General features: G+C 45.6%; 1 protein-coding gene across 1 annotated transcript in view; it reads right to left on the reverse strand.

Moving 5' to 3' along the window:
* Positions 1–14,996, reverse strand: part of ZNF516 (zinc finger protein 516) — a gene marked incomplete at its 5' end in the record, with an annotated part of 58,934 nt that overhangs the window by 10,121 nt on the left and 33,817 nt on the right. Inside the window, one exon of the mRNA XM_084280485.1 lies at positions 3,031–4,512. Within this exon, the coding sequence (XP_084136611.1) occupies positions 3,031–4,512 (1,482 nt within the window). The remainder of the gene's footprint in view (positions 1–3,030; positions 4,513–14,996) is intronic.

Genomic DNA, 14,996 nt, shown 5'->3' on the forward strand with positions numbered 1-14,996 from the left:
TCCTTTCCTAATATGGAGACTTATGTAAATACCATGAAGGAAATAAATAAACACTACTAAACATAACAATCGGATTCTCTCTGTAAGTGTTTGGGAGAATTGGGCAGTGTGAAACAAACCTTGCCTACCTCCAGGAAGCTTTGTGTTTGCAGCTGTATCACAACAGTAGGTATAACTCTTTCCCAAGGACACACTGGAATAAACACAAATGTAAAAGAAAGGAGCCCAGAAATAAATCCAGACACTCTAAAGGAACTTGAACATTGCACTACCACACACTAAAATATGCTACTGTGATCCAAGATTAAGGCCATATACCAAACACCCAAGTAAAGTCTACTGGGAATATTCAATTGGGGGGGGGGAGGGAGGAAGTGTCAAACAGAACACCTAAGTGGGGTTTTTTAGTTGCCCTTTATGTCATGATTGCCATATTCACATTGCCATATTAGGACTAAATGATATGATGCACACTGACTCAGAGGGCTCAGTCTACGGCCATGCGTTATTTCAGACAAGGTTCATTTACTCTCCTCGCAGTTCGTAGGATCTCGTTCCTTTTGCCTGCAGCAGCTTTTTACTTCAGTGCTATGAAAAACAGCCATCGTGCCAATTGGTTTGGAGAACCATCAACAACCTGGAAGTTGTATATAAAATGAAGACAAGCGACATAAAATAAAAGGTTTCGAATTCTGAAAACCTGATTGCTGTAAAACACTTGGAATGAAAGAAGAGATTTCAAAACAGAGATGGGCACTAAATAACTTCCAGTTAAAGTGTCTCTGGAAATCACTGCCCAGCAAAACCATTTTGGCAGTAAAATCCCTCTTTTAAAAAAGAAGTAAACAGAGACCTCCTTGGAAACCCTGCCCCTATTTCACTTTGCCCCAACAGTCCTCGTGGTTTTTTTCTGGTGCCTGCATTCACTAAGCCAGCTTCTTGTTACTGGCATTTAGTGTTTCTCCCAATCTTTCTCACCATGGATGGGAGCTCAAAGGATCAGTAAGATTTCTCCAAGCAGGCTTGCCACAATCAAGACAGCACCCACCTGAAGGAGCCCCAAGTTGATGGTGGAACAATTACCTGGTATTTAGAGCAGAAAGCAGGCAGGGAGAAGCTTTAGATTACATTCCTAGGCATTGGGATGGCAAAATCAGAGTCAACTGACAAAGTAACACTGACCCTGCAGTTTTAGAAACTGAGCACGTCATTCTCTACTTCCTTAGCAAAATCTAGGAGCCAGATATTAATTACAATCGGCCATGCTACCTCTAACCACCTGTGAAACCACCTAACTCAACGGCAATAAGTAACCGTTGGCTCCTATGCAGCATTACTTCTCAAATGATAGAGCAAACCTGACAACAGAGTGACTGAAAGGTGTATCTCATGGACTATTTTAGATAGATCTTTGCCTTCCTGTCTTCCTCCACATGACCTGACCAAACACTATGGCTCCTTCCTTGCCTCACAGCTGTGAAGCAGGCAACATGATAACTATTAGTTGGTCAAAAACTTCGCAAAGGATGTGCAAAGTTCTGCCTAAAGGACTACAATGTTATCTCAGAGAAGGGAGTGATGAAGAGGGAAAAAGAAGAACAGGAGGGGCCTCAAGTCAGCAGAACCAGCTATGTGCCTCTGTTAGCAAGACAAAAGCCAAAGCTCTCCAAAAGGGCGTGTAATGAAGAGGAGTAAATGAAGGACCATGAAATATCTTTGAAACCCACTGTAATGTGCATGTGGGAATGGGTGCTAATGGGTTCTCATGCTGGCAAAACCTAACCATTTCTTGGAAACACTATGAATATGCATATGTCTTGTATAAAAGCTGTGTAACTGACCCTTCACAGATTAGGAGGAGCAATCCCCTATGCCACCCAGAGCTGCAATAAAGAATGCCTGTATAATAGTCACCAAGGCTATTAAATTTTGAGTTCTGCTTTTCACGGCATCAGCTGCCAGAGCAGTGAACTTGCACACACCTTCCCCGCGCTAGACCAGTTGTCCTTAGGCTACCAGCTTCCAAATGTCCTGGGTTTCATCCCACTTGTAAAATGGGCTCACAAGCTCCACTTTACACAAAAAGAGAGAGCATTATTTAAGGTGAGGACGTCACAAGACCAGTCTGGAAAATGTACTCCCTTCCATGAGAGGTGCACAAATAGTGACAGCTGTGACTCTAGCTCCCCTCTATATACACCCCTCCATCTCAAAAGTAAAAAATATCCAGAGATGAAGTAATTCTGGCAGATCATCGGCAGAGTATGGTATTCAAATGCAAATACAAGGCTTACTCTTTTTTTCACCTTTTTACGTGGCAGTTAAATGGCAAGAGACAGAAGCAGTGCTCTGATTCTTTGTCCCTGAACTTTTAAACTGGCTATTTGCACAACTGCCCTTCCTGCTTACCTCAATTAACAGGCACATATTCAGCCCTACCTCTTTTTAATTATAAACAGAGTAACAGATCAAAAGAATCATTTGAAATATAGCACAGCAATCTTTGATACGGACAAGGAAGATCTTAAGACTTTAGTCAAGAAAGACAAAGGACACTGACAAGTGATTATGTCTCTCTGTTGTTGGAAGACTTGTTTGCAGACAAAACGGAACAAAACCTCCCAAATAACATCACAGATAAGCCCCAGAGAATGTTTATTTTGCCCGAAGCAAAAAGATGATGATGAGTGCTAGCTAGCACCAGCATATCAGGGGGATCTTCTGTGTGACAGCACATCTGCGTAACTTTAGCCTGCTTGAAGCGAGGGGACAAAGGAACAATAATACTCCAGGTGGAACCAGATACATTTAACCTGCAACAGAAATGTCACACGGTGCAAAAGGAGGGGGGGATGCTGCAATGTTAGAGATCGGTAAACAGACCTGGCCAAGCCTCTCCAGAAATGGTAAAAACAATGAACTTGTAACCTGAACTGTTGGAGGGAGAGCAGGAAGGAACTGTGGAACAGCGTGCTGCGGGAACAAGGCAAGCCACGTTCTGAGCTATGGGAGGGCTCGTGAACATCTTACCTGCGTGATCCAGGACAGGGCTGTTGGCACCGCAGGTTTGGTACAACGTAGCAAGGTCCTTTGGAATGTATGTTTTAAAGATATTTAAAACGTCCAAACGTTTCTCATGCCCGTCAGATCCCAGGTCCTGTTTGCTAGAGTGTAAAGCTGGAGAAGCTCCCGCGGCGCTAAGCTGGGGCTGCAGCAGTGGACTCGCTCGTGCTACCGCTGTGCAGTTTGCCAATGTCCTCATCTCGTTCCCAGCCTTCATGTGAGGCTCCCTCTGAGGCACGGACGGCTCTTCGTGTTTAGTGTACTGCTCGCTTTTACACAGAGGATGATACTGTGGCGGTGGTGGGTTGAATTTGGGCTTCATGGAGTCGGACACACAGTGCTTACCTGTAGGGGCAAAACTAGAACTTCCTTGGGGAACCATGTACTTCTCCACTTGCTTACTGTTGGTGGGCTGTGTGCTAGGCCTGGATATGACCGTCTGAGTAGGCGTTACGCTTCTGCTGTAGGCTCCCATTTGCAAAAGTTTGGAATTTGCTTCATATTTACTTTTTTGCTGTGCTGCTGTGCTGTATTGCTCCTGGGAATGGTTTAACTTGGGCTGCCTGTACCCATCCAGACCTGATAAGCGCGGCCCACAGTGGCCAAAGGCATGACCGTCTTTCGACTGATGCACACTCCCAGACTTTGCAGTCATCCCAGCGGAGAGAGAGCTGCTTTTGGACCCTGGCAATGCACTTGGCACTTGAGTGCGCGTAAATCTGGCAACAGGCAAAGGCTGACACTCCTTACCCCCAAGGACAGGAGGGGGGCCAGTACGCCCACTCCTCGCCAGAAAGACCAGGTTGTTCTTAACACTCTTGAATCCGTTCTGTTGAACCCAAGGGGGGAGCATCGAGTTACAGCTGATTTTGTGCAAAATTCTTTTGTGCATCCACAGGACTTCAGGGTAGTAGGTCTTGTGACTGCAGAAAGGACACGGGTAGACAATTAAAGCAGCCTGCACTGATGGATGCAGATTTTTATTGCATGAATTATCCCTTGTTGATTTTTCACTCAAATCGAGTGGAGCTACCTCTTGAACTTCAGCACCTTTTTCGAGGGCAGGATGCTCCCTGTTTAAGTCTAGCAAGTCTTCTCTAGCGTGACTAGCGGGCACTTCAAGTGATGTTTTCAAGTCCATGACCATGTTTGTAGATGTCTGGGCCACACCTGAAGCAAAGCTAGAGACACGACTGGAGCAAGGAAGCCCTTGGCTGTGGTGAAATGCTGGCATCTTCATGTCTACAGAACCTTTTAGATCTTGGTATTTTGAAAAGGGCTCCTTGATGACACTCTCCAGTGCTGACACCAGAACAGGAATCTCTGGTTTCGATTCCCTGGTCTCATTTTCTCTGGTGCTGCGACTTCCCAGCTTTGGAAGTTCATCCAACTGAGATGCTACCATCGGGATTTTCTCTTCAGAGAAGTTGCAGTGGTATGGCTTTTCATCTGAATGGGACAAACAAAAGAACATTGCTGTCATTTTATGCAGAAAGAAGCCCAAAAGACAGAGCAAAATTCAAGATTAGAGTAAGACAGCAGGACAAAAAGCAAATTTCTGTATTAGCATCGTGATGATATGCTACAGACTAAATCTACTGTACAAGCAAGACAATCTTGAAATAAGACACAATAGCTCCATTTACTTTCAAAGATCACTGCCAAGTCTGGCTAAACTCTCTAATGTTGCATGTTTGTGACATTTGGAAGCTAAACCAGATCAACAATACACCCATGTTAAAATTTTGGGGCTGTGAGAAAAATAAACAAATAAAGCACCCATTTAATGCTCTAACAAAAGCCAAGATAGTGGAGCCAGATAAGACTGACCTAGTTAAAGGTCTGTCAGCGCTTCCATTTACAAACCCCTATTTCCAAAGGGTTTATAACTCGGCAATAAAAATTGGCTCCAGGTGGAGACGGAGCGTATAAGCAGGTACAGCACACAGAATAAATTGCTCGCTTAAGAGGGACTTCTGCAGTGGCCAAGTATAAAAGATGAGTTACGGAGGATGTAAATTCTGAATTTTCCATCCGCTAGTTCAAAGCAGATCTATTTTTAACATACTTTTACATTTGAGTCAAACTTTCGGAAAATTTTATGACTCCTTGATCCACTGAGAGATATGGAATTCAACATTTTCAGCCATTTAGATTACAGAATCCAAACGAGGCTTTTGATTCTTCCCCTTTTCTTCTCAGGTCTCCAGAGTAAATTTATCTACCTAACACATGTCCTGGAAAGGGAACATACTGGCCAGTAATTAAAGCCATTTAGGGGGAAAGAGAAGAAGAGTAGGGTTTGCTTCACTGGGAGCATGGCTACCTCTGCCCACTCTCCTGATGCCGATCTCTCAAGAGCCACTGATGAAGCCATTGAATCCCTCCAAATCAGTTCACAAATCAATTCCGCAGAGATTTTCATCACAGCAGTAATGCTTACTGCACTGAATCCACTTAACATGTAACTCAATTGAATCATCTGACAAACTTTCAGTTTCAATTAACATGCAGTTAATTAGCCACTGCCAGGCAAAGTGTAAGGAGACCACGCTCCATCTAAAATGTCACTAGACCAAAGCGATCGCTGCATCCGTAGGAGGGGTGAGAAACAGGAAAGGAGCGCGCTGCTCTGGAGCTGCATATCCTCTCGCATCAACTCATAAAAGCCAGCGCCTCAGACAACCGAGCGCTGTTCGTTAGCGCGGCGCGATGCCACGGGCGTTATTCGGCACGGCGCAAGGGAAGGAGCATGGCTTCGGCTGGGGTTTCACTGCAAATGAAATCTCCTTCAGCCTCGCCTGCAATTCAAGCAAAAAAATTCTTAAAGCTTCTGTCTAATTCGAGGTAATTAGGTTAAAAATAACCCACAGATCTGCAGCCTTGCAGGGCTGAGCGCCCACTGCTAGGATCATTCTCCTTTCAAACACTCTAAGCAGGTAAATTCAGGGGGGAAACCCCCCCAAATCCAGAAACTTGTTTTTCCTGTGTTGCTGGGAGCAAGGCTTTGGGAAAACACATGCCCAGCACTACTCTCCAAATTTACAGTTTGAAACAAAGACACTGCATGCAGCGGTGAAATCTGACACTGCACATCTGTGTTATTTTCAAAGCACATCTGTCAAAGCCCAAAATGTTTGTGCTCTTAAATAAGATTTTAAAGCTTCTCTTTACGATCACAAGGAGTGGCTCCTTTGATCATCGCAGTAAATAATAAAGCAAAGCAAAACCAAATCATTCAGTCGCTGCAGTACTCAGCAGAGACTGAAGCTGCTAGGCTGTGCAGAGGGAGACCCCCATCAGCCCTGCTCTGCTCTCGCTCTAGGGGCACACTGAGCACACAGAGGCTCCAGCCACTCCTTGGTCCACCTGCGCAGCCGTGATGAAGGAGCACATTGGCAGATGTCCTGAGTCCCAAGTTGCTCTGTGTCCCTCAAACACTCCTTTGATGCTGTCTGACTTGGTCGAAATCTACCTACTGTGCTGTTTCAGCAAAGAGCACAAAGTCAAACAGACTGTGAGGTGGCACGGTCCTGGTTTTACGCCTGGACTGTTCAGGTTAGATCTGTATTTGGGATGGGGGAGAGGAGGAGGAAGCATAGACACAGACCACATTCCTGTGCACCCCAATAACCACAGGTATAAAGCCTGGGACTGCAAACTGAGAGCTGGATACAGACTTCTTAGCTCCATTGCTTTAGTGCAGCCATCAAATAAGAAGGTATTTTCCAGGTGGAAAACACAGCACAGAGTAGGAGAACGATGAAGGTGTTCCTGAGGTGTACCCAGGCCTGCAACTGCCACAGTGCTGAAGGCATATGCTGTCAGTACAATGTATGAAAATTTGTAAGGTTATTACAAAACACTGCTTCTAACAGCATTTCATAGCATCTTGCTGGGCTCGATTCCTCTCATGTCTCACACAAACAGTACTGAACATGCTGGGAATAATTTAGTATCGCAGATCAGGAACCTCAATAGCAGTATTTGCATTAATTGCTCAAGCCGCACTTCTGCCCCCCCAAAAAACCCCAAAACAAAGAACCCCAACTAAAATCACACCTTTAAGCCCCCTTTCCCAAGACTCGGACGGACATGCTTTTCACCTGCAGGACAACTCACACTTCTTCACCGGCACAAACCACGGCCTAAGCTTTTACCCAGCCCCATGCTGCTCTCCACCATGGACCTGACACTCCAGAGACCAACACCCCGGCTGAAACACTGCCAGCTGCCATCTTCCCCATCATGGGTGGTGGTCCATGCTGGGCTGCGAGCAGGCATCAAAAGCCAGGGGAAGAAGGAAGGATGCAGGTAAGAGCAAGAAGATACAGTATGTGACCCAATATTATAGACAGAGCCTTTTTAGAAAAGTAGATTAAATTTATTTCTGCCTGCTCCCAGCCGCTTGCCCCAGCTGAAAATGGGTACTAACAATCCTTTTAAATCACTGGTATAAAATACTGCTCTAACCAGCGCAGTGCAGGCATTACTGTCACCAGAAACTTTCGAGATTTTATTATGGCCAGGTCAAAGCAAAAAGCCATGAATGGGATGCCTTCTGCATGGTCTCTAGGGACTATAACTCATATTCCCCATTGAAAGAGTTCTGAGCTAAGCATGCTCTCACTTTTTATCCTCCAGACCCTGTCATCTCCTCATTTTTGTCTCAGTTCCTTTGTTTCTTACCCAAAACAACTGTTTACTGGTTGCACTTAGGAGTGAGAAAGGTCCTTTTAGGACTTTCACTGAAGCATCAGGGATGTTCAACCAGCAGTTGAAGCAGGCAAATTTTACAAGGTGCCCAGCTAGAGGATGCTTCCTGATGTCATCTTGAGCGTTCAGTTTGGCCACAGCTTCTATCATCGATGGCATCACAAACAACAGGAGAACAGAGCAGGCCAGCGTGGCACAGAGCAGCTGGGCGCGGCACACCCCACTACATGGGAAGCTGCGGTCTAGAAACACAGGGAGGTTCAGGGATCTGGCCAGTTCTGCAGAAATACAGCTAATTGCCATGGCTTGGTTGTACATCTTACACAGGCAGACCGAAGTGACTCCCCTTCTCCCCACAGTCCCTCTTCTCTCTTTCTGACCCTCGCGTGCATAAACTCCTCTTGTTTCCTCCCCAGCTCTGTTCCTCCACAAAAAACGAATCTCAGAATGGGCCGCCCAGCTGTTTTAACTCCTGACGCCTCCTATAAAGTGGAAACCAGGCTACAAGCCTGAGGACAATGAAACCCTGATTTCTGTTCAGAAGACCAGGACTGGCTGGAGCTTGGCCCCTTCTCTGGCTAGCGTTACAGCACCAGGAGTCAAAGGAAAAAGAGCAGACGTGAATTGTTTGATTTTTAGTAAACATTTGATAGTGATTTGCACTTTGAGATGAATGCTGTGGCTCAATGTGAAAACTGGCTGCAAATAAATCACGCTACAAGCAAAGGGCAACATTGGAAGAAGGTGCAACATTGCAAAGATCTGCATTAGGTCCTATTTCATTTGGTATTTTCTTTAATGATCCAGAGGAGACTCTAGACGGCATGCTAACTTAAATCTCCAGGAAATATCGTATTCGGAGGAGCTGCAAAAATAACAGGGACAAGGAAATAATGCACAGGGACTTAGAGAGAATAAAAATGCAGTCTGAAAAAAATCAAATTATATTCATTCCTGAAAAAAAACAGGCTAAGACAAGTCAATGGAAACAATCCAAAAACCCCCATGCAGTGGGAGAGTGAAATCTGGGAAGCAGCAATGTCGAAAATAACAGATGTTAAAATAGACGGCAAGTTAAATATGTGTACCAGGTAAGGTTCTCCAGCTTAGCTTTCACAAAGAAAAGCACACATTATAAAAATGAAACTTCTCCTCTAAAGAAGACATGATGGCCATGCTGGTCACATTATTTTATACACACAGACACACACACACGTGTGTGTGTATATATAACAATATATATATATATACACTATAGCAATGGGCAATATGTAAAATTTTGCCCATAGTAAGCACAATACAATGGGACATGGCAAGGGAAAAGATAAAAAACAGATATGCAGCAGAAAAGCAAGGTCTTTTATCCTGCAAGAGGGAGGTCCAACAAAAATACTCCATGCCTCCAGAATATCTGTGCAGATCTGCAAATGCAGACAAGTCAGAAGGAGTTCAGAGAACTGCAACAGAGAGCAGCCAGCCAGAAAATAAAGATGAAGAGTTAAGTGTCCCTCACATGGCTGAAGGAAGATGGGAGTGTGACAGGCCAAAGCCTGCAGCCTCCCCAGGAGCACCAAGCTCCAAAAGAGAATTATGTCATCCTGAGCACTGGAGTCTATCACAATCATCAGATAATTTCATGCAGGAAAACTCAGGACGAACAGGAAAAAAAAATCCCAATTATGTGTATTTGCAGCTTGCAGAATAAATGTCAGGGGAAGAGGTGGAACACTGTTTGGACTGTACAAGTTAGACAGACAAAACACAGATTATCAACAAATGGCCTTCTACACCGGGGTTGCAGTGTTGGTGGATAAGGGAAGAGCAACTGATGTATTCTACCTGGACTGGCACAAAGCATCTGACACTGTCCCACAGAACACCCTTGCCTCTAAATTGGACATGGATTTGAGGGATGGACCACTTGGTGGAAAAGGAACTGGCTGCACTCAAAAGGCTGCAGTCAACAGCTCAGTGTCCAAATGGAGACCAGCAATGAGTGGCATTCCTCAGGGGTTGGTACTGGGTCCGACGCTGTTTAACACCTTTGTTGGTGACACTGACAGGGGGACTCACTGCTGTCTCAGCAAGTTTGCTGACAACACCAAGCTGCGTAGTGCAGTCACCAGACTGGAGGGAAGGGATGCTGTCGACAGGGACCTCTGCAGGCTTGAAAGGTGCGCCTATACAAACTTCATGAAGTTCAGTAAGGCCAAGTGCAACATCCTGAACCTGAGTCGGCACAATCCCAAGCACAACTACAAGCTGGGCAGAGAATGGATTGAGAGCTGCCCTGAGGCAAAGGTCTTTAGGGGTGCTGGTGTATGAGAAGCTCAACATGAGCCAGCAATGTGTGTGCATTTGTGGCTCAGAAAGCCAACCGCATCTTAGGCTGCAACAAAAGAAGCATGACCAGCACGTCAAGGGAGGTGATTCTGCCTCTCTGCTCTTGCAAGATCCCACCTGGAGTACTACATCCAGCTTCAGAGTCTCCAATATTGGGGGACATGGACCTGCTTGAGCATGGACCTGCTTGAGTGAGTCCAGAAGAGGGCAACAAAGATGATCAGAGGGCTGGAGCACCTCTCCTGTGAAGCCAAGTTGAGAGTTGGAGGTCTTTCAGACTGAAAAAGGGAAGGCCCTTGCGGAGAGGGACTTTTTACAGAGGCATCTCGTGATAGGACAAGGGGCAATGACTTTAAACTGAAGGAGGGCAGATTTAGATTAGATATTAGGAAGAAATTCTTCCCTGTGAGGGTGGTGAGGCCCTGACACAGGCTGCCCAGAGAAGCTGTGGCTGCCCCCTCCCTGGCAGTGTTCAAGGCCAGGTTGGATGGGGCTTTGGGCAACCTGGTCTAGTGGAGGTGTCCCTGCCCATGGCAGGGGTTTAGAACTACATGGTCTTTGAGGTCCCTTCCAACTCAAGCCATTAAGTGATTCTATGATAAACACCCATCTTTCCTTAGAGGAAGGCAGAAAGCATGACTTACTCCTTCCCTTTGGTCTACCACACAGCAAACCAAAACCCCTCATAAGCTAATATCCACACACTACAACTGCATTGTAGACGTGTCAAAACCAACTTTCCTTTCATACTAATTCCCTATATGGCTATGTAAGCAAAGAACTCCTATAGAGCATTCAACAGCGAGTCCATGACACCCCTCAGCAGCAAGTTTATCTCTGAGCGTAGGTCAGGCTGTTCAAAGACACCCGGTATCTGTTTTGCATGTCTTACACCAGCCATGCCCCCTGTTCTAGCTGCTTGCACGTCTAGCTTTTATACTCCACAAGCTATCTGCCACCTCCTCTGCTTTCTGCTCTGTGTCACTGAGGAGATCGCCAATGTGGTTGCAAAGAAGATGCAAAGTGAGAGACAACTACTACAAACCTTCTTAGGTTTTCTCACAGCACGAAGCCACATGCTGCAATGATGTACTGGAAAGAAAATGTTACTCTGTTCTGATAAGAGATCCAGCTCTGCAAAGCTCATCTTGCTTTATGTGTTGTTAGACAGTTTAGATGCAACCACAGTAGCTCCCCAGTAATTCAGAAAGATGACCAAAGATTAGGCTGGAGCATTCAGCACTGTGGGACAGGGCAGACTAGTCAGAAAGAGGGTGATGCTGAAGGGTAGAAAGCACAGGATCAAATAATATCCCTGCTTCCTCTCAGACTAGAATTGATGGTGAGTGGTTTTGGCTGAGGTTTGAGTTTTTTAACAGGTCAGGAATCCAACACAGTTCTTGTGATTGAGATGCGGGCTCATACAGAGAGTTTATCAGTCACCCAGCTCCCCCCACCCCACAGTGGTTTCACTGTGGCTGTGGAAGGTGGAAAGGGGAGTTGCGCTGTCCTGTGCCAGAGCTTTGGAGCGCCAGGAAAAGGAGCCCCCAGGTGCCCTAAGAAGTCCTGCCTTCATCTGATCATGAGCAAGGTGTTTCTCATTTATATAGCACTGCTTTTCCTTAGTATTTTTCAACAATAATTTTTGTTCTTTCCCCCCATCTTTTTTGTGGCTACGTGTTGGGGACTTATCTTTTCACTTCCAGATCATCAGCTGTACGTTTCTAACACCACTGTACTTCCATCCTTAGCAAAGAGATCACGGTTTCCCCATCAGAACTAGCAGCCCTTTGGTATTCCTGGCCTCCATTCTCCTTTTCTACATCTAAACCTTACAGACCCTAAAATGCCTTCTTGTTTGCTTTCTGATCTCACAGCCAACAATTTCAGGACACGGCTGCATGATTGCCCACTGCCAAACTGCAACCTAGTATTTCTTGGGAAAGGATGCCAACTACAGGAAAGCATCTCAAAGTAGAGAGGCAACTGCAGTTCTGTATCCCTGGGTTTTGGGAGTGGGCCTGGGGACAAGAAATTATTACCCAGCCAAAGCAACTTTAAGGTTTTTTAGGACCCTCAGAGTAATGAAATTTAGCTTTTTGCCTTCCACTCTTTTCTTTCCTAACAGTACTAACACTGTTGCCATGATGATTAAATGACTAACACTTGGAGCCCTAAATTCAACTTTTATTATGACCATGCTACTTCTCAGGCTTCCCTCTGTTCCCAGAACTACAACATATGGATTTATTCCCAAGTCCTGTTTGCGTCACTTCACTAACTTCACCCTCCACAATTCCCAACTTTACCCGCACATTACTTTTCACCCTCACTGTCAAACGCTTAAAACATGGCACCACCACGTCCCCAACAGCTGAAGGGTCCCACTACAGTGTTTGTCTCCTTCACTCCAGAGACGTGGGGGATACTGCAAGGGATAAAAGCAGGACAGCCCAGCCGAGCCCACTCCTCCTAATGCTCCCGGGTCCCCATTACTAATCTCTCCAGCACTGTTTAGGAGGGCACCTGCTGCTTATGGAAACAAAACCCACTGAGCCCTTACAATCCAGGCAGCAAGAAACAGGAATAGGCAATCATCAAACTAATCCAATAAAGTTTGTTCAAGTTCTGGACTGCACATGTTGAGGTTTCTGAATTATTTTAGATTGTTATCGTTATTATCATCAGAGATACTGACTGCATTTGTTTTGTGTTTTGGAAAGAATCTGGAAGGTCACTATAAGGGATCAGAAAAAAAACCCACAAAAATTTAGTTGAAACTTGAAATTTAACCTCTTGAATAAAACCTGAGTCTGTGAACAGTTATGGTATAGCACACAGAAGACCCCTTTCTAACAAGGTACTCCCCAGTTCAGTAAAATTATAAATTCCTTTCTTTGCAGAGCAGAAATGCTGTAGAGTTCTCTCACACTTCAAGGATCACTTAAAAAAAAAGAAAGAAAAAGTCTGAAACCATCCTACTTCCACAGAGCCACAGATGCAAAGGCCAGGAGGGTTATTGGAATTTCAAGCACAATCAGTGAATAGGCACCAATAAAGTTATTGATGAACTAGGTGGCGAACGGTATCCGGTCCAAAATCTTTCAGGCTCAAGCACATGCTGTTAATTAGCAGATGCATGATGAAAAACAAGCCTGAAAGCTCACAGTAAACTTTTTCTTTCAAACCAGCTATATAACTTTTCCTTAAAGAATATCTGGCTTTGTTGTTATCTAGGGTATTGATGCTATGAGCATCCCCAAGGTCAACTGGCTGCCAGTGCAGCTCCATGTGCAAATTACTCCACTCTCTCCTCACGTAGTACCTTTTCATCACCCTCAGCTTCGCACAGGTGCACGTCAAGTGCGAAAGGCTTTGTGCTGAAGCCCAAACACAAACTCTCTTCTAGTGCTAGGTGCTTTGGGATCTGTCTCTCAGGTATCAGCCCTTCCAGAGTCAACACAGGCTTTATTTGAAGACAAGGGAAGGAGAGCATCTGCAGCAGAGCATGGAGTGAAGTGAAAGTGCATGTGTAGGTAAAATGGCTGCTGCTGGCAGGGTGCCACAGACAGATTTCCAGTGTTCATCAGGTCTCTCTCAACCTCCTCAGTGGGATCTTTTTGTAAGTCATCACATACAAGGTGCACAGGAATCCTGGGCAGCGGCAGAGCTAACGGTGACTTACCAATCCTTTCACGTCCGTATTTCTCACCGAGGTCCGTGAGGGTAATCTCTGCCCAGCAGCAGGGAAAAAGCCCCAGATAATAACGTGTATTTATCTGCAGGCAAAGCTGTAGCTCCTGTTACTAGAGTATTTCCAAGTACCTTTTTCACCCTTCATCCACACTAGCCTGACCCAGGAGCAGGTAAGGCTTCAGTGGGGTTTTGACAGCTAAGAATCAGGCTTGTCCTAAATAAAGAACTGAGGAGAGGTGACACTGGCTGCAACTAACAGTGCAAGGCTGCAACTAATGAATCCAATCCCCATGCTGTTGCCACATCCTGCTCGCCTTCCCAGCACAGCCCCTTCTGGGACCAGGGACTGGACTTCCCAGTCGTGCCCCGCAGCCCCTCCTTTGCCCTGTAGGCTTCAAGAGCATCCTGACGAATTCCCATCTCAGCAGGGCTGCTGCAGGTGAAGCACAGCACCAAGAAACCAAAGCGAGTTGCCCACATTATGTGTGGCTTTTGGGAGCCTGTCCCCAGCTCACAGGAGTTCCAACCTGCTTTTCTTGCTTTAGGAAACGTAGTGCCAGAGCTCGTACGTGGACGCAGGAGAAAGGGCCCATCATTCCCACTCACCCACTGATGCAAAGGCACTACTACATCGGCTTAAGACACAGGCACCTTCACAGTCCCACATCACTGTCTGGCTCCTGGGGAGTGGTGAGGGAACAGTAAATACTTATCTGTAAACCACGGGTGGAACACAGGGAGAGATTAATACGTACGCAGGACCAATGCAAAAACACTTGCAGGGACTGCTTGCCAAAATGAAAACTCTACGATTTGGCATTGCCTTAAATGCTGCTGCTCATAATATACTTAAAGAAAATTATGGGATATAAAACCCCTGGAATGCTCTGCCAAATTAGGAAGTGATTAGGCCAGATGATACCAATTTGACTCTAACACAGTTTTGTCGTAATTCCAGAGTTAATAGCAAGACAGTATGAACTGGTCCAAAACCTAAGCAGCGTACTTCCAGTTCGTTCTGTAGCCTCCAGGCACTTCTGCATGTGTGGCCCTGCCTGGGAAGTTTGGTGCAGGTAGAAGGAGCAAAAAGAAAAAGCCTAAGACCATTAACACAGCAGGATAGATAATTAAATCTGAAAGGGTTGGATATGGGTAGGGACTGTCATGTTTTTTGGGTT

This window comes from Gallinula chloropus (genome assembly GCF_964237585.1).
Source record: "Gallinula chloropus genome assembly, chromosome: 2".
NCBI classification, from domain to species: domain Eukaryota; kingdom Metazoa; phylum Chordata; class Aves; order Gruiformes; family Rallidae; genus Gallinula; species Gallinula chloropus.